Raw genomic sequence first — 22,712 nt, 5'->3', positions numbered from 1 at the left:
ACTGTAGCTTCGGAGGGTTTGGCTAAAATTATCAAGCACAAATTGTGTGGGCTGGTGGTTCTAATCATCTGTCCTTAGCTCTGGCCATGTACTTAATTGCTGCCAAGTGTTATTTCCTGGCCAACTCATATCAACATAACACCTGCTATAATATAAATGTTGTTTCTTCCCCTCATAAGTTCTGTGTTGAAACCTCATTACCAGTGTTATGTTATGAAGAGATGAGGTCTGTAGCAGGTGATTATGTGATAAGAGCTCACCCTCATGAATGTAATTAGTGCCTTTATAAAAGGGTACTCTGCTAACCATATGAGAACACAGCTAGGAGGCATAAATTGTGAGCCAGAATGCAGACACTGAATCTGTGGGTGACTTGATTTTGGACATCCAGTCTATAGAACTATGAAAAACAAATTTTTGTTGTTTATAAGCTGCTCAGAATAAGGCATTTTGTTATAGCAGCCTCAATAAACCAAGACTATACCTGTAATTGAAAAGGACAGTAATTCAAATGGACAGGGGTTGCATCTTGAAAAACATGTTTAGCTTCTCAGAACTAATTTTAATTACTGGAAATGGCAACTTTGGGGGTATAATTAGTGTAATTATTAACTTCTACTTTTTGATCTTCAAAAAGTTTAATGTAACTGTTTACATAAGAGGATTACAATATGCAGGTATTGTGAAAATCCAAAGATGTATCTAACATAGATTTCTACCCTCTAAAGAACAATAAATAAGAAGGGTGACCAGTAAGAGTGAAATAGCCATACTATAGCAGGATCATTCGTAGGGCAACCAAAAAATAATTTAAATCACTTCTTAAGGGTTATTGTCCTTCGAGTTAAAACTGTCATTCACTATGTCAGAGCCCTCTACCACGTACTTCATGTACTACAAAAGAAACCAGTTAACATGAAGTGAAACTATGAAAAATCTTTTCTCATTTCTACTTTTATTCCCCTAGATCCTTTCTCTGGAGGCCGCCCAGGTTCCTTTCTCCCATTTGGCTTCTCTTTTACATTCCTTATTCACTTGATTATCCCAGCTTCCCAACCTTTGCATCAGTCCACAGGAAGCTACTTCCTTCCAACTCTTCATTGTCAGAATCCACTATGCTTGGATTATACCGTGTACGTTTTAGAAAAGAGATCCAATAAGAGAGTCTAGGAAACCACGCACTGAATTCCTATGTTCCATATTTTAATGCTTCAGCTACACTTAAGGTTTGACCAAGAGGCCAGAAGACTGGGCTCCCTGCCCAGGTGGCAGCGACGTGTAATTAAGGGCTTGCAGGCAGTCTAGGCTGACAAGCGTGGGGCAGCAACGGCAGCCGTAAACGAAGCGAAGTCCGGGAGGAGTAGGAAGCGTGTCCACAGAAGCCAGACACAAAATTCCGCACCTCCCACGCTTCCCGTAAGGAAGTCACGCTCCGCAGGGCCAAGATGGCGTCGCCTCCCTCGGCTGCGTGAGGGGCGGGACCGAGCGTCACGTGACCGTCCCCACCGGCCGCGCGCCCCCGGTTACCCTAGGCGCGCGCCGGGAGCCCGGCGGCCGAGGGGGCGGTGCCACTGCCCCTTACCGGGCGTCCACCCGCGTTCCCTCCGGTTTTCCAAGCTCTGTCTGTCCCAGCGGCGTCCGGCCCGAGTGGGTCTAGGAAAGAGGATGCCAGGCGGTGCAGAGGCAAAGAGGGGTTGCGGATCGGGGTCCCTGCCGCCGTGCCGAGGCGGGAGGTCGGAGCCCCCAGCAAGGGGAGGAGGAGACTGCCGGGGACGTCCTGGCGGACAGCCAACCGCGCAGGGCCAGGCTGTTTAGGAGACTCAGGGCATTCCAAACAGGCCTGGGGCGCCCACTGGGTGTTGGGGGTCTGAGCCGATCGGGTCAGCTCCGGCACGGCTTGGGCATTTCGTGGGTTTCACATCGTCACCATCCAGCCTCAGAGCCCGCAGAATTGAAAAATTGCTTTAGCCAAATGTTCTCTTCCCTCTAAGGAGAGAGGCAGAGCCCGTCAGTCCAAGGGGACTAGAGTGGGATACCCTGGCTCTCAGAGGGCGGAGGGATCAGAGGTTGAAGGGGGCGGCGGGGTTGGAGAGAGCCCTCCTTGACCATCAGATGCCCCCTTGTCTGTTTCCATCTCTGCTGAGTGGGCTTGGCCGCGCTGACCCCGCTGGAGGAGGGACAGACGACGTTTGGCGGGCTCTGACCCTGCTGCTTTCATGTGGCTGCTGACAGGGACCCAGGGGGGAACAGGCATGGGGCGCGGCCTCGCTTCACTACCACCCCGCCTCCCAGGCGGCGGGGTTGACGATGTGGAGACGTGAGGGGACCCGCCGGCTGCCCCGGCTCTCCAGGACTCCGTCAGGCACCCACGCGGGGCTCCGAGGCGCGCGGGCAGTGAGCGGAACCCGAGCCCCAGCCTCACCATGGGGCATAACGCGAGCTGGATCTCCCGAAACGCCAGCGAGCCGCGCAACACGTCGGGCGCCGAGGCGGCGGGCACTAACCGCAGCGCGCTCGGGGAGTTCGGCGAGGCGGAGCTGTACCGCCAGTTCACCACCACAGTCCAGATCGTCATCTTCATAGGCTCGCTGCTCGGTAAGCCACCTGCGGGGCTGCCTTCGGGCCGGGCTTCCCCGAGGGCACAGGCTCCGGGAGCTGCCATCCGCGGTAACCCGAGCCTCGTGGGTTGCAGGTGCTTGGCCAAGTGCGATAGTTGAAGGAGGTTTAAGAATCCCGGGGTAACTGCAGTGAAGTTAAGCAGGAGTGGTCGAACCCAACCCATAAGCTGAAAGCGGAACAGTTCCGACAGGTCTTTTTCTTGGCCCAAGGTTGGTGCCAGATCTGGGCAGAGGTCATCCTCCTTGCAGAACGCTTTGGGGTGGGCGAAGCGCTGTGCACCCCATTCCCTACCTCCTGGATACCAGGGAGCAGCGGTGGGCTCCAGCTCTTGTTTACAAATAAGAAGATTCTGTGGGATTTTGTTGCTGATGAAGGATGTTACTTTCTGTTAAATATGTATTTCACGCTACTATCTATTCTCTATATAAAATATTTTTTGTAAGTCTTAATTTGTGCGTATTTTATGGCTTGCCTCTTCAGAACACTGACCTTCTAGTAAACAACCCTGTGAATTTAAACTTTTCATGTTGCCTTCAGCTATTTTGAAAATCCCCAAATAAAACAAAACCCATCTTATTTCTCTACTTATATTTTGTTTGAAGTACAAAACAAAGATAGCATAAAACAGAACAAAACAAAAAACCCCAAACCAAGTGCAACAGATTTCTTCCCTTGTTCAGGAAAAACTGATGTCCACTAGTAAGAATTTATGTAAAAACTTATGTCCACTAGTAAGAATTGCCTGTACTTTTCACTAGTCTTAAACGAGACTACTCTTTAGAGTTCTTTAAATGACAGATAATACAATTAATATTCATTTCAGTTGAGGTTTGTTCAACATAGTGCACACTATTTGTAAATATGTGTAAATTCTCTAATGTGAATTAGAAGGGTGCAAAGAGATCCTTTATGATTATATGTGATATATGCAAGAGTAATGTTAAAGTTCCAACGTCCAGATAGGTTACTTTTCCCAGTACTTGTGAATTTCCATGGAAAACAAGTAACTGACATAAAAAAAAGACCATATTTGGAAGAATTTTAAGTGTTTGGAATTTCCCTTCATATTTTCTCTAATTGTCATCATTCCATTCCAGTCCATTCTTTTGTAATATTTGTCTTCCATTTTTTGTCATGAGTGCATTGTTAGGAGTAGACGTTACTGTGACTATGTCTAGATGGTGTGTGTTTTAAGATGCATTTTTATGAGTGAATATTAAGTGCACATTAACAAAAGCTTGTGTTCTGAAAAATTTCAACATTCATTTACCAAATACTTACTGAACCTCTAATAGATACTGGGCATGCTACTTGGAGTTAAATTTCAGTATTGTTACACTAACAGGGTAGGTTACTGGGGAGGCAGAATAAAGGTTTATAAATTTTGTTTTTGCAGGTTTTTCCCTGCAGAAATAAAATTTGTGTCCGTGTGTGTGTGTGTGTGTGTGTGTGTGTGTGTGTTTGTGTGAGTGTGTGTAATTTTCCCCATTGGTAACTTTGAAGAAAGATGGTGTTTGGGAGTTTTGTTATGATTCAACTAAAAAAAAATTGAGTACTATTGAAGTAGAAGACAGCATGTGTAAGAGACAGCAAATAGTGGACATTTAATAAGTTACTTGTACTTCCCATGTCCTTTCCATTTTTTAGCTTGCATTGGATTTAGGAATTTCTAGATAAATATGCTCTTATTTCAGCTCTTTTCCACATAGCAGTTCTGAGTGACATGCAAAAACTTCTTTCATGGATCTCTCAAAAAAAGAGACTAATTTTCTCTGAATATGACTGCCTTGACCTAGGAGGACATATTTGCCCCCTTTCACATTACTTGGGCCCTCCTAAGAAGGATTCCATTTGCTCCTTTCTATTTTCAGAAAATATAAATATAGATAGTATTTTTGGTTTCCTTAAAGCTTAACTGGATTGTAATATTGCCCTGTGTATTTGTTATTTATTGGTATTCTTGATTCATTGTTCTCTAAAGAGCTGATCCCTTTAAATATATCTATGTACATTCATATTCTTCTGGTAATGCCATTTAAGGCCCACAGCTTACTTCCTGAGCCATATTCAGTCAGCTGCAGGGCAAGGAAACTTGGGAGCTTAGTTTGAAAGCCCTCAAATAGAGAAAAATAATAGATTAGGAGTAGGAGAAAGGTTAAATTGTGGGAGGATGGAATAGTATCTAGAATAAATAATTGGTTTAGTCTACCTATTTCTTCTGTCCCCAAACTTAATCAAATGAGTTTCTTCTTAAAATTTTCCCTTTAAATGAATTCAAATATATTTCCCATATTCTCAAAATAGATTTCTTTTTTGTTAGGCTTTTCAGAGGCCCATTATTATGTGAAAATAATTCCTTTGTACTATTGATGTCTTGCAGCTCTTTTTGGAAACTGTTTTAGTGCCCTGCAATAGGAAAAATCCCTAAAAATTTGGAATAACTGTAATATTCCAACCATTGGGAACATTATTTGCTGTGTTGAAAATGAACTCACAAGTTACATATGTTATTACTCAAATAATATACCTTTTGGGAGTTTGTGTAAACTAGTGTTTATCAGATTTCTTTATGAAACATCTTGGGATATCTTCAGATATGAAGAGGATCTTGAAAGAGCATCAAATAATTTAGATCCTCTTTAGCAAATAGATGGCCCACACCATTTTTAGTTATCAACAGTATGAAATCAAAGACTCAACAAGATTTGGAGTCACCATTTCTAATAAATACTTTACATTGAACTCCATAGGATTGATCTTTTTTTCCCTCACTCTCCATGGATTCTCAGTTCAAGTGCTTATAGAGCTGGGCTCCTCTTTGGTGCTTTGCCTTTAAAAAGGTCAGCAGTTATGACCTAGCTTATTACCTCTAAACTACTCCTGCACAGATTGCTTGTCATCTGTGCCTATCTTCATTGTAGGCATAGGGTATATATTTAAATAAATGAATTTTCTGTTAATTAAAGAAGATTATCCCTGTGGACAATAGCCAGCATTTCTGTATCCTGCACCAAATTTTATTTTAGAATATTTAAAAATAGAGAAATAAGCTTTCCTTCTTCCTGCCAAACCACTATATGTATGGGTCTTGTTTTCAAGCTGTATCTACTTTCCTTACTTTTGTAAACTGAATATTTGCACACACCCCTCCCCCCCCCCCCCCAATTCATATGTTGAAGCTCTGAATCCAGTGCGATGGATGGCATTAAGAGGTGAGGCCTTTGGTAGTTCAAGTTTAGATGAGATCACGAGGGTGGGGTCCTCATGAGGATTGGTGCCAGAGAGTTGCTTGGTTCTCTTCCTATCCTGAGAGAATATAGCAAGAAGATTGCTGTCTACAAGCCATGAAGAAGGTCCTCTCCACAACTTGTCCCTGCCGGTACCTGATCGGGTACTTCTTAGCTTCCAGAACTGTTAGAAATAAATGTTGTTTAAGCCATTTCTATTATGGTATTTTGTTATATCAGCCTGAGCACACTAATACACTTAGAGATGTAGAGTGAGCCAGCATGAGGATTGATGACCCCAAGTAATGGTCTAATTCATTTGGGACTTGATTCCATGTGGTGGTTATTAAAGTATTCATTTCAAAGGGAAGATGGGGGTGCTGGGGATGTAACTCTATGGTAGAGCACTTTTCTAACATGTGAGAGACCTTGGGTTTGTTCCCCAGCACTGTAAAAAAACAAACTAAAGGAAAGATTGGGGACTCACTTGATGAATATGTTCAATAGATGATATGAATAAACACCATTTTTTATGAAGAATAAATTTTATTAATAACTTCTTTCCTGAAATTTACTTAGAGCTTGTGATACAGAATTTAATTTTGTAAGGGTAATGTTTTTATCTTGGTGTTATTTTTTATTCTTTTTAGATACACATGACAGTAGAGTATATTTTGAGTTATCATACATACATAGAGTATAACTTATTGTAATTAAAATCCATGGTTAAACATGATGTGGAATTACACTGGTTATGAATTCATATATGTCTGATTTATTCATTTATGTCTGAATTCATATATGTCTGATTTATTCATTTATGTCTGAAGGAAAGATATGTCTGATTTATTCTACTGTTTTTCCTACTTCCATCCCCACTCCCTTCCCTTCATTCCCCTTTGTCTAATCCAACAAATTCTATTCTCCCCCTCTTCCTCCTTATTGTGTGTCAGCATCCTCATATCAGAGAGAACATTTGGCCTTTGGTTTTTTGGGATTGACATTTCACTTAGCTTGATAGTCTCTGGTTCTATCCATTTATGGGCAAATGCCATAATTTCATTCTTCTTTATGACTGAGTAAATGAACACCATTTTTGCTTATACTTACTAGTATTCCAGCAAATTCCTATGGGGTACCAGTAATGTTCATGATACTTGATTGATAAATATACATGTGCCTTTGATACTAGTTGATACTAACCAGATACTAGCTGAATAATTCTTGGAATTCTTCACTTAATGTTTAACAGAAAATGTGTTAATACTCGCCTGTACTTGTAATTCAGAATTACACAGAATGATTTTTAGTTAGCCATAATTATAGCCAATAGTAATGTAATACCAATAGCCTTACTTCTACATGCTGTTTCTTTTGGCACACCTACAAACCTAGTAGACAACATCAAGAATAAAGGATCCTAAATTAACTTAAGGAGTCAGGAAATGGTAGGGTGATAGTCTGGTAGATGAACCTAATATAATTGCCTCACTTTGTCTTAGATTTCCATATGCTGGAGGTATTCCCAACCTATTCTTTTTTTTTTTTTTTTTTGGTGGTGCTGGGGATTGAACCCAGGGCCCTGTGTTTGCGAGGCAAGCACTCTACCAACTGAGCTACACCCTCAGCCCCCAACCTATTCTTTTATAATATATAAGGCAGAGAAAATCAATTTGACCTCCATCTGAATGAAATTCTGGTTGCTGACCATATGCTTCTCCTTTCTTGACCTTTATATGCATATCTTTTTACTTTCCAATTCTTCTTGGAATTTAAATTTTTAAAAAACTTTAGGAGTTTGAAAAACCTTTTAAAAAATGTAAGTTTATTGATAAAATTTGTTTACTTTAGAATTCACACGAAGGCTACTACTCAGCAGTTTTTAGTATATTCACAGAGTTCTGAAACCATCACCATTATTCAATTCCAGAACATTTTTATCATTCCCTGAAGAAACCATATAGCCATTAGCAGTTGCTCCTTCATTTCCCTCAATACCCTGAACCATAAGCAACTGCTGAATCTACTTTCTGTCTCTAAGGATTTCCATATTTCATATGGAAATGGCTAGAGTTATACAATATGTGATCTTTGTGACTGGCCTCTTTCACTTAGCATATTTTTAGGTTTCATCCATATTGTAGCATGTATCAGAACGTCATTTTTTATTGTTGAATAATACTTCATTGTATGGATATACTACGTTTTGTGCGTCCATCCATCATATGATGACATTTGAGTTATTTTCACTTTTTGGCTATTATGAATAATGTTGCTATGAATATTCACATGTATGTTTTGATGTAGACATGTTTTCAGTTTTCTTGGGTATATATACATTGGAGTAGAATTATTGGATCATATGGTAACTCTATGTTTATCCTTTCTAGGAACTGCCAGACTGTTTTCCAAAGTGGTGGCATAATTTTATATTTCCACTGACAGTACACGAGGTTTCTGATTTTTTCACAATCCTGTCACTATTTGTTGTTATTTTTCTTTCTGAGTATAGCTATTCTAGTGGATGCGAAGTAATATATCATTGTGGTTTTGATTTATATTTCCCTAATGACTAATGTTGTTCAGTACCTTTTCATGTGCTTATTATTCACTTGTGTGTCTTTGAAGTAATATCTCTTCAGATCTTTTGCCCATTTTAAATTGAGGCATTTAAACCTGGTGTGGTGGCATGTAACCATAATCCCAGCTAGTGGGAGACTGAGGCAGGAGGATTGCAAGGTTCAGACCAGCTTGGGGAACTTAGTGAGATCCTGTCTCAAAACAAAACAATATAAGACAAAACACAAACAAAAAGGACTGGAGATTTAGCTCAATGACAGAGTACTTGAATGAGACCTTGGGTTTGATTCCTAGTACCACAAAAATATAAATAAGTAAGTAAACAGGGTTATTTGTCTTTTTATTGTTGATTGTCAGAGTTCCTCATATATTCAGGATACTAGACCTTATCTGATATATGATTTGCAATTAATTTCTCCCACTTATTGGGTTGTTTTTTTAATTGTCTTGTTATGTCTTCTGAAAGAATAATTTTACCTAATTTTTTGAACTTACCTAATTTTTTGTTGTTGTTGCTTGTGCTCTTGATGTCATATCTAAGACACCATTGCCTGATCTAAGGTTATGAAGATGTACTTTTAAACTTTTTGTAAGAGATTTATAGTTTAGCTCTTTGATTCATCTAATTTAGGCCTTTGATATATGCGTTTATTTTTGCATATGTGTGAGCCAGGAATCCAAATTCATTCCTTTGCATGTGGATATCCAGTTGTCTAAGCATCATTTGTTGAAAAGACAATTCTTTTCCCAGGCGATTGTTTTGATGCTTTCTACTAGATCTTGTGAAAAATTTTTATGCCATCATCCTATTGAAGGATTATTGTAAATCTTTGACAAGGAATAAATAAGAGGAAAATAAATCTCTTTTCCCTTAGGTAATTTGTGTTCTTTAGAAACATGATCTAGAAACAGAATTTCCCAGAGTCATGGAGGAGACTAATCACATTCTATAGCATATTCATAGAGACTTATTTGTAATAGAATCAGGTAATAACTTCCTCTGTTTTTCTTTTCTTCAACCTAAGTGAGCAATGAGGTTCATTTAATGTGTGCTAATAAGTCTTGTCTGTGTTAGAGCTCAGTCTTTTGTAACTGATGGGATCTGGATAAATTATCTGGCTGTATCATAACTGCTACATTAATGTTCTAACAGGAACCACTGTCATATAAATTAGCTAACTCCAGAAATATTTAAAATAATGTCACCTTTACAAATGTTCCAGTGGCAATAAGCTCATTGGAGCAGGAGGACATATCTATTTAAAATGTGGCCAATTGTCTTATTTTTCTTTACTGGTTCTATTTTGTTCCGGACCTTACTCTATGTGTGATTCTATACTATTGAAATACACACATTCTTTGCGTTAGGATTAGAAATTTAACCTTTGCAAGGACCCCATCAGAGCAGTGTTTATATGGTGTTAAAATATCCCTTTATATGTTGATGACTAAGGTATAGTGGTAGACATTGGTAAACAAAAGTAACTATTATATCTATCGTAGGAGATATTGATAGATAAAAGTAATTAATTTACTGTCTGGCTTTTCCAATTTAGCCATTTTTATTTTTGGCCCAAAGTATCATCTCCAAATATTCCTACTGTGAGTAAAGTATGCTTTTTCTTTATTATTGGATTTTATAGAATGAGAGGAAATTTGTCTTAAAATAAGAAGAAACAGATATGACTGTATTTTCCTCTGGGATGTCTAAATCTCTGAAAGTATTTCTTCCATAATTTGTCAACGATTTTCCTCACATACCATTTTTCTGAATAAGCCATTTAAGTTGAGGAGTGACTGGAAGCTACCGGGAAAACTGTTATATTGTAAAGGAACTTCCATGTTAGCTGGCCAGAAAATTGTTAGTTGACATATAGCATAAAAACTTAGAGGAGTTTTTGCCTAGACTGGAAGGTGGGAGCGACTGTGGGCAAAATTTGGAAGGATTTACCCTAGGCAACACTAAAAAGCAATAATAGCTTTTTAGTATCTTCAGAATGTTTCTAACAGGAACCACTGTCATATAAATTAGCTAACCCCAGAAATATTTAAAATAATTTCACCTTTGATATCTTCAGAAATATCAACCCTCACTTTCAGAGTTTTTAATTTACTTCTTAAGTACCTCTGGCTTTTTTTTCAACCTTTTGGATGCTAAGTGATGTTATTCTGAGTTGCTTATGTATATGAGTATCCTCTCTTCCAGTGTCTGTATTCCATACTTTTATGGTGGCATGCTATAGAAAGAAACCATGTTAAATTATGACATTAACAGCTGTTAATGTATTGACTTTTAAAGTTGCTTTTTAAATAAAGAAGTTCACTATCTTAAGCAGAAAGGGTGAATAACTTTAGTATTTCATCTATTTGATAACAATAGAGAAGTGAGTGGCACGTATCTTTTAGAAACCTCCAGTCACATCCTATGGGCAAACCTATGGCATGTAAGCCATTTAGAAAATTGAGGGTTTCAGACACATCTATACAGAAGCAGGAAGGTATCAGATTGATACTAGTATCTTGTTCTTTATGGTTTTAATTCCCTCTTTTATCTCAGTTCTAATCAACTTTCATAGATTTTCTGATTGATAATTTGGCATCCGTTAATCACAGGACTAAATCAATGCCCAAAATTGTTTACATCTTCTGTGTGCACCAGCTTTCATTGGTATGTGAAAACCATATTCCAAATCTTCTAACCACATTGCCCCAACCTTTGTGTTTTGCTCCTTACCCATTTGGGAACAGGGCCATGTAGGTGCCCCCTGACTCTATGGTAATGAAGGCTTTGTCCCAGTCTCCGTCCCACCCACCCCCTTCCCATGTTCTCTGTGTGTTGTAAATTCACCTGGCACTGCATATGGCATATTATGTCTCTTGTTTTGGGGGACTGACAACATGCCTCTTCAGTGGCACTCAGTCTTACCTATAAATTAAATTAAACCCAGGTACATTTTAAAGCAGTCTCTTTGATAATTTTAAATATACCATTTCAGATTGTTACCTTGGGACCCTTATTACATCCACCAGCTCTCACCTACGGTGGATCATTTTTGTGTGTTTTCTGAGTTTTTGATTGTGAGCTCATCTTTTTCTGAATCATTCTTTGAGATCTTGGTCATAGAAGTGGTCTTCAGAATAGTTTGACTTTTGCTCTTGCCAGGTATCTCAGGGTAATTGCCAGGCAAAGACCTCAGCCATAGGAAAAGGTACATTTCCTGTCTTCTCTGAGGTGGAGGACAGTTTTTAACCTCTTTTTCATTGAATATTTTTCATATCCCTTGAATATTTTGTTTATGCAAGAATTTCTACTACAACTCTACATCTAGTATTCAGGGTCTAGTATCCAGTCCCTATATGGTTGTTGAAACCTGAAGTTAGCTGTGAGGGCCTCTTTCAAGGGCTGAATAATAAAACCCCCAAACAAACATTCCTTTCTTTGTTTCATGCAATGGGGAATTTCCTTTTATATTTGTTAAGCTCAGCTGTGAATTTAAAGATGTCTTCTGTTTCACCCAACCTATTTTACCTCTTTGTAGCTGCGTTCTAAAGTCATAAAAATTAGTCTGCTGTGTTGCCACAATCAGAAGTTGAAGAATAAGCAAAACAAATATTAAAAGCAGAAAGTGGAATGATTGTTAGACTGGATTCCAGAAGACATTTAACCAAATAAAATTGTAATTTTATATGGTTCAAACTAATATTAGCTTTAAAAAACCAGACATTTGTGCTGGAATAAATAAGGGTTAATAGAGGCTTATTAAAAATTGTGAGAGAATTACCTGAATTTTAAAATTCAAGGTGGATATTGGAATATTTGTGCTATTCGAATTTGAGTTTGGATGTGAAGAAATGAACTTTTACCTGGAAGGAGTTAAAGTGATCTCAGGTACAGCGAGAGTTTTGAGAAGAAAACATTCAAACCCATTTGTTTCACTCTGAACAAAAGTCAACTCAACATGGATCAAAGACCTAGAAATGATATCGGAAACTATGCAACACTTGGAAGAAAATGTAGGCCAACATGCCAACATATATAAGCACAGGCAACGACTTTCTCAATAGGATCCCTAAAGTTTAGGACATAATGCCAAGAGTTAATAAATGGGATGGCATCAAATTCAGAAGCTTCTGAATAGCAAAGGAAACAATTAAGAATGTGAAGAGAGCATCTACAAAAGGGGAGAAAATCTTTGCTAGCTACTCTTCTGGCAGAGGATTAGTATCCAGAATATAGAAAGAACTTGAAAAACTTTACACCAAAAAAAACCCCAAAGAACCCAATTAATAAATGGGCAAACACTTCTCAAAAGAAGAAGTACAAATGGATAACAACTATGTGAAAAAATGTTCAACATGATTAGCAGTTAGGGAAATGCAAATCAAAACTACACTTGAGATTTTGTCTCACTCCAATTACAATGGTAGCCATCAAGAAAACAAACAATAATAAATGTTGGAGAGTATGGGGAGTAAAAGGAACACTCTTACACTGTTGGTGGAATTGTAAATTAGTATAACCACTATGGAAATCAGTATAGAGGCTTCTCAAAAGACTAGGAATGGAATTATCATAAAACCCAGCTATACTGTTCCTTTGTATTTATCTTAAGGAATTAAAGTCATCGTACTTCAGTGATATGTGTCATACCCCTGTTCATAGAGCACAGTTCACAGTAGTCAAACTATGGGACCAGCCAAGGTGCCCATTAACAGATGAATGGATAAAGAAAATGTGGTGTATATACACAATGGAATTTTATTCAACCATAAAGAAGAAGGAAATTATATAATTTGCAGGAAAATGGATGAAACTTGAGGATATTATGTTAAGCAAAATAAGCCAAACTCAGTAAGTCAAGGGTCATGTGTTCTTTCTTATGTGTAAGCTAGAGCTAAGGAAAAAGAGAAAGAAAGGTGATGGGGTGGTTGGATTTCATGAAAATCAAAGGAAGATCAGTAGAGTAGAGGAAAGGGAGTAAGGGGAGGGAGGAAGAGAGAGAAAGGGAAAATATTGGGGAATGTTATTGACCAAATTATATTGTTATATCATGTGCATGTATGAATATGTAACAAATCCCTTCATTGTGTACAACTAAAATGCATCAATAAAATATGGAAAAAATAACCATTTGTATCTAAATACTTGTTTTTGATATATAATGTGGGACTTCAAAAATTTTACTGATGGATGAGTAAGAAAAATTTCCTTATTATTTTACACTCATAGAACATTAAAATTATTTATCTTTCCTTTTAATCACATAGTTTCTGGATATCTGAAAATGTGCCCCATAGGTTCAGTGCAGAGCCCCCTATTGGAGTGAGGCAAACTCACTTTGCAAGTGAGGAGTAGGGCAAACCTGAGAATTGGGAGGGGGACAAACTTGAGATTTTTAGCAAAATAGTTTTAAACCTGATCTTTTAGCCTTCATATTTGAACTAGTGCTATACCTGTTGTATAGCTGATTCTAGGACTTCCGTTCCTAAACTTAGATCAATCAGTAATTGTAGAACTTAATGATATAGCTTTGATTTGTGTAAGTTTGATTCTACTAAAATTTCATCATGAAGCTAGGGAATTATAAAGGATTACTGACAAAAGGAAATGATAAATAAGTACTCTCTTCTCAAACTGTAAGTTATGGCTCAAACTCTGTAAGCCAAATATAACCTTGAATCCTCCCAATTATTACTGTATCAATAAAAAAAATGAAACCACACCCCTCTCTCAAACTCACACAAAGATTTCTTTTGATGGCTATGTACTGGAAACTCAAATGCTCCTGCTTAGGAAGTGCTTTTTTCTTTTGCTGTTGCAGTCCAAGCAATTTATGGAGAAATGTCTTCATACTTACTCAAACAATATTTTGATTGGTGGCCACACTTGATTCTGAGGCATCCTGGGAAACAGTTCTTTTGACCTGTACCAAAAATTAATTTGCTTCACCAGATCTAAGACACTGAAAAACTTTCAGTCTAAGCCACAAATGCCAGGCACCTTGACACTTCAGATCAATTTCTAACAATGATTTATTATCCATTTTGGAACTTATGGCTTGGTATTTGGTGTTTGCTATGTTTTGTTTTTCCTTCCTGTGAGTAAAATAGAAGAATTAGCAGCAAAGCATGAAACAAACGGTCTTTCTTTCCTGGATCCCTCACTTTTTCCTTTTAATTGGTTTCAAAAATGCAGAAAAAAATTAACTCATAAGTGAATTCAATAAAGTAGCAGGTTACAAGGTCAATGCTCATAAATCCAATGCATTTTATACATAAGTGATGAATCTTCAGGAAGAGAAATTAGGAAAACTACCCCATTCACAATAGCATTGAAAAAAATAAAATACTTGGGAATCAATCTCACAAAAGAGGTGAAAGACCTCTACAATGAGAACTACAGAACACTAAAGAAAGAAATTAAAGAAAACCTTAGAAGATGGAAAGATCTCCATGTTCTTGGATAGGAAGAATTAATATTGTCAAAATGGCCATACTACCTAAAGTGCTATACAGATTCAATGCAATTCCAATTAAAATCCCAATTACGTACCTTACAGAAATAGAGCTAGCAATTATGAAATTCATGTGGAAAAATAAGAAACCCAGAATAGCTAAAGCAATCCTTAGCAGGAAGAGTGAAACAGGGGGTATCGCAATACCAGATCTTCAACTCTTCTACAAAGCAATAGTAACAAAAACGGCATGGTATTGGTACCAAAATAGAAAGGTAGATCAATGGTACAGAATAGAGGACATGGACACAAACCCAAATAAATACAATGTTCTTATACTAGACAAAGTTGCCAAAAATATGCAATGGAGAAAAGATAGCCTCTTCAACAAATGGTGCTGGGAGAATTGGAAATCCATATGCAACAGAATGAAACTAAACCCATATCTCTCACCATGCACGAAACTAAACTCAAAAGGATTAAGGACCTCGGAATCAGACCAGAGACCCTGCATCTAATAGAAGAAAAAGTAGGTCCAGATCTTCAACATGTTGGCTTAGGACCAGACTTCCTCAACAGGACTCCCATAGCACAAGAAATAAAAGCAAGAATCAATAACTGGGATAGATTCAAACTAAAAAGCTTTCTCTCAGCAAAGGAAACTATCAGCAATATGAAGAAAGAGCCTACAGAGTGGGAGAAAATCTTTGCACCAATCATACTTCAGATAGAGCGCTAATATCCCGAATCTATAAAGAACTCAAAAAACTCTACACCAAGAATGCAAATAATCCAATCGACAAATGGGCTAAGGAAATGAATAGACACTTCACAGAAGAAGATCTACAAGCAATCAACAAACATATGGAAAAATGTTCAACATCTCTAGTAATAAGAGAAATGCAAATCAAAACCACCCTGAGATTCCATCTCACCCCAAATAGAATGGCGATTATCAAGAATACAAGCAACAACAGGTGTTGGCGAGGATGTAGGGAGAAAGGTACACTCATACATTGCTGGTGGGGCTGCAAATTAGTGCAGCCACTCTGGAAAGCAGTGTGGAGATTCCTCAGAAAACTTGGAATGGAACCACCATTTGACCCAGCTCTCCCACTCCTTGGCCTATATCCAAAGGACTTAAAATCAGCATACTACAGAGATACAGCCACATCAATGTTCATAGCTGCTCAATTCACCATAGCCAGACTGTGGAACCAACCTAGATGCCCTTCAGTTGATGAATGGAGAAAGAAACTGTGGCATATATATACAATGGAATATTACTCCTCCATGAAGAATGATAAAATTATGGCATTTGCAGGCAAATGGATGAAATTGGAGAATATCATGCCAAGTGAGATAAGCCAATCTCAAAAAACCAAAGGTCGAATGATATCGCTAATAAGTGGATGAGGACACATAATGGGAGGAGGGAGGGGTTAGTGTTAGGGTTAGAGTTAGGGTTAGGGATGGGGGCAAGAATGGAGGAAGGAAGGTCTGTATAGAGGGAAAAGAGGGGTGGGAGTGGTGGGGGGAAGGGAAAAATAACAGAATGAATCAAACAACAATACCCTATGTAAATTTATGATTACACAATTGGTATGCCTTTACGCCATGTACAAACAGAGAAACAACATGTATCCCATTTGTTTACAATAAAAAAATGCAGAAAAAAATTAACAAATCGTCATAAACCCACCCCTCATAAATAACAGATTTTATATATTTGTTTAAAATATCTTTGTAACAAATATTTGTTTTTATAGTTATAAAAAATTACAGGTATAATTGATTGATCCCTGCACCTCTCCTCAATGTGTTCTATCCCTTCTCTTTTAGAGCCAGTCGCCATGCTGGATCTGTTGTGCAGTAAAAACTTCCTTCATGTTTTTGTCTTGTTGGTTCTGCCTGTTGCTTGCCTGTGATGAAGTTTACCAGTCAAAACTTAGTCAATGACTAGAATAGGGATAACTGATTCTATATACAATGTTAATATCCAAATGATGTCGTGTTGTCTAGAAACAATATATGTGTGGAGTTTAAGAAATTTCTAGAGGGTCTCTAATAAGGACAGTCAAGGAGCATTTTGCTAATGAGAGAGGAGTGTTTTCTGGTAATTTAGGTGCATTTGACCTTCAACTTATCTGCCAACGTAATATAGCAAACAAGAAGACTGTGACAGCCTTACTTTTAATTATGCTTTTCAGTTTATACCACATTATTTCATTCCATCACCATCCATCCCATTCACAGTAACATTGTAAAATGATGCAGGGGACATTTTCTATTTCCAAGCTCTTTCCCCCTAATAGCACTGCTCTCTCCCAATATCCACTGGTGACTCTTCTCTGCAGTATTCATCAGGGTTCTTAGTTGCAGACAACAGATCTGTGTTAGTCAGCTTTCTGCTACTCTGACAAAAACTAAAATTATCAGTTTATAAGTTGGAAAGATTTAATTTGGCTCATGGTTTTAGAGGTTTCAGTAAATGACCAGTTAGTTCCATTGTTTTTTGGCCTGCAGAGAGGTAGGACATTCATGGTGGGGAGCATTTGGTGGAGCAAAGCTACTCACTTCAGGCAGCCAGGAAAGAGGTTGAGGGGAAGAGGCTGGATCTCAATATCCCCTTCAAGGGCATGCTCCCATGACCTCACTTCCTTCTAGTAGGCCCACCTCCTAAAGGCACCACAGGCTGGGGACTAAGTCTTCAACACTTGGGCCTTTGGGGGACAATGTAGATCAAAACTATAGTAAGATCTTACTGTCAAAAGAGATAGAGCTACAAAAGTATTTAGTAAAGAAAAACTTCACTTGCAAGATGAATTACAAGGGAGTTCAGGCTTTAGAAGGGAGTTCGGACTTGCCAAATATAGAATAGGTATTTAAAAGAAAAATTCTTTGGGGCTGGGGAGATAGCTCAGCTGGTAGAGTGCTTGCCTTGCAAGCACAAAGGCCCTGAGTTCGATCCCCAGTACTGCAAAAAAAAAAAAAAAAAAAGCTTTAGTATCACCCAGTTTACAGTTACTATATTCATTGTGAAAAAAGGGCAGTTACCCTCTATGAGTGTTATAACCTCAAAAATTGTACCATATCTTTAGATACCAACATAAGCCAAATAAAGTTATAAAATAATAATGTTGTTATGAAAGGCTTAAGGTTTCATTGTTTTAGGGGACAGGATGAGATAGAATAGTTTTTTTTTTTTTTTTTTTTCTAAAGCATTTCATTTTGGTAGGGTTGAGGGATCAGGTAAAGGTGTCTTTTTTTTCTGATTATGGACACAGTGTGCACCCACCCACTCATGTTCATCTTGCCCACTTTCCTTGGGAACATCTTTTGGATAGGACTTGGATCATAAACCTGTACCCTCACTGCAAGGCTGTCTGCAAAGTGGTAGTTTTGGCTTTCCAAACAGTGTAGCAGAGGTTAGTAGAGAGTTGAAAGGATTACAGAGGGAATGTTGAATGGACCAAATTGGAGTGTCTGCCACTTTCTATTTTACATCATTCTTTCATAACTGCTCCTCATAGTACTTTGTTTAGCCCCATTCCCATTTTTGGATGTAGGGGTGCGCTCATGAGCTAGACCTTGCTGATCCTAGTATCCTGTTTCCCTGTCCATGGTGAGTAAGCCAGGGCTGGTCATGGGATCCCAGCTTGATCCATCAAGTCAAAGTCCTTGATGTAGCAATGCTGGTAGAGAAGTCTTCTTCCAAAGGGTTTGCTAAGCAGGGACAGTAGAAACTCGGAGTTGTCTGCTTAGGAGAGAATGAGGATGGAGAGAACCAGAGGTAAGAGTAAGACAGTGAAAAAGGGAAAATGAAAGACAGACATGGGGACAGCAGAGAGGAGAGGCAGAGTAAATGAATCCTGCTGTTTGATTCCTCAGTGATCCGGAGCCCAGTTCTATCCCCATGTGTTATAATTACATAAACCCCAAACCCAAATCTCCCTTTTAACTTAAACTTGTTTGAGTTGGATGTCTGTCACACACAACAGAAATATCCTGTATGATACACACAGTGTTTTTAGTAATAAACACATATTCTGCGTTTGGATGAAAGAATTCAGAGGATTAGGAACTTGTTTAATAGCATATTTTTCATAGCCAGCAAGGCCTGATGCAATGGAAATTGGATGCCCAGGAAGAACCATGGCTGAAACCCAGGCCATGAGAATTGAGCAGGAGCTAGAAACGGCGCGGCAGTTGGTTCCAGTTCACAGGAATGGAGGAGGACAGTTAAGGTCCAGGTGTGGAAGGTGGTGCTCAGGCTCAAAGAGTCAGGAGCACGGGAATGTAAAGGTGCTGGAAGCTGTGGGGTTGTCAGAAGCCTGTGGCTGTGCAGCAGCACAAGTCCAGAGGAGATTCTAACGGGCCAGGGAATATTTTGGCAAGTGTTCTAAATCAGCATTCAGCTTCTAGTTCTTTTTATCTCTCAGTTAAACATCTCATTTTAGCAAAGAGCATTTACCACATAAGTAGTTGTTGGTAGCAAATTAGTATAAAATAATAACAAGGGGAAAAAAATCTGTTAGAAAAGGAGAATGTTTATCATTAGGTGTTGCTGCCCAGAAGATGACAAGCTCAACAGTCAGTCCTTGGATTGTCAGCTGCTTTCCGCTTTCCTGAGTGCTTACATGTGCTTCTGATCAGTGGGTAAGACTGTGGGTGAGTCCTCAGAAACAACCCTGGTGTCAGTCAGTTCGTGGTGTGTGGAGGAAGCCCTGGATGTCTGGTAGGTGGTTGGGGGAATGAGTGGCTGGCTCTGTTTTCTGCTTCAAATGGCCAGAGTCCAACTCTCAGGATGGTCAATGCAGAGTGCTTCTGTGAGGCTGAGATGAGTGTCCTTAGCTGATCAGAGCTTAAGGCTGGCAGGGGAGATTGAGAACTTTGCTCCCATAAGGTCCAGGCCTCAAGTGCAGAAAAGTCCGGGAATCAAGTGCCAGAATCACAAAGGCATTGTCAAACCAAAGAGACAGAACAAAGGCAGAAGGCATAGACCAAGTGGTGAAAGGTGGAGAGGGGCAAAGCAGAGAGACCCTGCACAACCTCCCATCCATCTTTCAGTTTCTTTAACACATCAAGCCCAGTACCACAAATGGCCACTGATCTTTCTCAGCTGTTCTTTCTGCCCTGGAATGTTCTTCCCTATTTGCTTTCCGTGGCTGGCTTGTGTCCATCTTTGAATTGTAGTTCAAGTTTCCCTGACCATTTATCTAATGTATCCCCCCTGCCAACCACCTCTTTCAACATATCACTCTGGTTATTGCTTTTATAACTCTGGAAATTATCTTGTTGGCATAGCAATCTCTTCCTCTCCATGTGAGGACAGGGACTTTGTTTCAAGCACTGCTGTGTCCTGAACATCTAGAATATGTGCCTAGCACAAAATTGGTGCCCAATAGTGATTGATTAAATGTAAAGCTTAGAGACAAAGAAGACAGCTAATTAGATAACTACGATCCTGATTTACATGAGACTTAAGGGCCTGTGGAAATGAATATGAATTTTGTCCACAGTGGGGATTCAAACACACATAGCCATGTCCAGTGGATTGCAGCAGTGCTTACAAAGGCTGGTCTCTTGTTAGGAAATCATAAGGACAGAAAATTATAATCAGATTTAAATTAGAGCTGTTTAATAAGGAAATAAGAATGGCAGCATTTTGAACAAGGTAGCATAATGTATGTGGGGATGTCACTACAGATTTTGGAGCCTTTTGGATTCTAGACAAGGTTAGAAGTAATGCCAGTCATAGTCTGTGGAACATGAGCCTTACTTTGGGAGAGTGGTTGAGAGGCACTGTTGTCATCAGGGAACTGCAGGTGACATTTGACTGTCTATGTTGACACACGTGGCCCCTACATGTGTGGGATCAGAGTGGGACTCTTGAGTTTCTGTCAGCTGTCATGGGAGCATCCCCTTCACCTCTCTGGGAAGGTTTCCCCAATAATGACATCTTCAATACATGGTACACATGTGTGTGGTTTGTGTGTAAGGCGCGTGCAGTATCACATCCAGGATATTGCTGCTGATATTTCTGTCACCACAAGGATTCTTCTCTCCTGCTCTAACTCCTTCTTATCCTTGACAACTACCAATTGGTTCCCAATGTCTATAATTTTGTCATTTCAATAATGTTGTATAAATGGAATACTATGGTATGTAACCTTTTGTGTTTTTTTCACTCAGTTTAACTCTCTGGAGATTAATCAAATTTGTTGCATGTATCAATACTTTGCACCCTTTTAAATTTTAATTCCATTTATATGACTATCTTGAATGAAAGAATGGAAACCCCACAACTTCCCTAATTTTTCTTAAGTCACAAAGCACTCTCAATTTAGAACATAGTATGTGTTGTCAGTTGAAAGAGTCCAAGCACCAAACTTGATTTAAAATGATATGTTCTACCCTTGCTGAAATTCCTAATCTAGGCTGTTGCCTGGAAGAAGGCTAAAGTTGGGCAAAGGAGTCTAGTCTGTTCCTTTCCTACTTCAAGCTCCTGGCCAAGTTTACTCAGCCCTCCAGGACTGGAGCTGGGCTGGGGTTGGTGGTATAGGGGGTGGAGGAGGGAAATACAGAAAAGGGCTTACACAACTGATACTCTGATAAGTGGCTTCATACTCCTTTGACTATCACCTGTTTCTTGATGGTGGTGATGCCCTTTCTGATTCTGTCTTCAGCCCCTGTAGGTGCTGTTACACCTCCAGCTTCTTTCTGCTGAGGCCTGTTTGCCTTAAGTACAGACGTGACCCTACATCTCTCTCTCTCTCACACACCTTGGCCCTTGCCTATTATGTGGAAACACACATGCATCCTTTGCCCCTGATGAGTTTTGGAAATTCAGCTGCCGACTGTAGCCTCTTCTTTGAGTAGCTCATCAACCCTTCTCTTGTCCTTTAGGTTTCTCAGACAGAAACACTGTGAACCCCAGTTGCAAGGTCTACAAATCAAGCTGTCTGAATGGGTTGTTGAAAGCCCCTTCTTAGACTTGAGGGGAGAGACAGGAACACCTTCCTTTCCTTCCTGGAAAGAACTTGCAGTGTGCCCATGATTGTCCATCTGCTCTTGTATACACTCCAGGCTTGTGAAGTTTGAGTCTTATAACCCCTTGTCTATAAGTTAGAGCAGTTTACATGTTGGTCTGACACCTTACTTTGGGGTGCTGTCTCTAATGCACCTTGGTTCCCGACGTTTCTGTTTCTAGTGATGACATACTATATTAATTGAGAAATGCTTTCTTTACTACTTAAAAGTTTATGAAGCAATTTTGTTAAAATGTTTCATGTACCTCTTTGACATCAGCATCTGTTCTTGTCAGGAGTATTTTGGAGCCATCTCATGCAGTTTTTCAGGGTCCATCATTATTGCTTCAAGCTTGTGAGTAGGACACCACCCCCCTTTTTTTTAAAACTCATATATGATGTGGCCACTGGTAATTTTATATTAAACCAGTAGTAACTATTCTGATTTTTTTAACAGGAATTTTTTCTCCTTTTGCTGATTGGTTTGGTTTTCGTTCACAAACTACATGACATAATCACAAATGGCTTTTTAAAGAGAGCTTATAAAAAACTTGCAATTGTGAACTTACTTGCCTGGGAATGATGAATAATTTTGCCTCCTTTTTTACTTATTCCATCAGATGACCTCTACAGGAAACCCAAGTAGTACTGACTGAGGGAATTTCAGGTCATGGTGTTCCTTCTCCAAAGTTCCAAATAATGTATTACTTGTTCCAAATAAAGTAATTGAGAGAGTGCCTGTGTTAAGAATGACTGTGTTTTCTGAGCAAGCATGTATAAGGACATCTCTGCCTTGTATT

The 22,712-nt window shown here is 39.1% G+C and overlaps 1 protein-coding gene across 1 annotated transcript in view; it reads left to right on the top strand.

Moving 5' to 3' along the window:
• Positions 1-1,533: 1,533 nt before the first annotated feature.
• GPR176 (G protein-coupled receptor 176) overlaps positions 1,534-22,712 on the top strand; it is a 134,396-nt gene continuing 113,217 nt past the window's right edge. The window contains exon 1 of the mRNA XM_079125958.1: positions 1,534-2,595. Within this exon, the coding sequence (XP_078982084.1) occupies positions 2,424-2,595 (172 nt within the window). The 5' untranslated portion in view covers positions 1,534-2,423. The remainder of the gene's footprint in view (positions 2,596-22,712) is intronic.

The sequence above is a fragment of the Sciurus vulgaris genome (genome assembly GCF_902686455.1).
Source record: "Sciurus vulgaris genome assembly, chromosome: 2".
NCBI lineage: Eukaryota > Metazoa > Chordata > Mammalia > Rodentia > Sciuridae > Sciurus > Sciurus vulgaris.
This window is presented reverse-complemented; position numbering and strand designations above follow the sequence as displayed.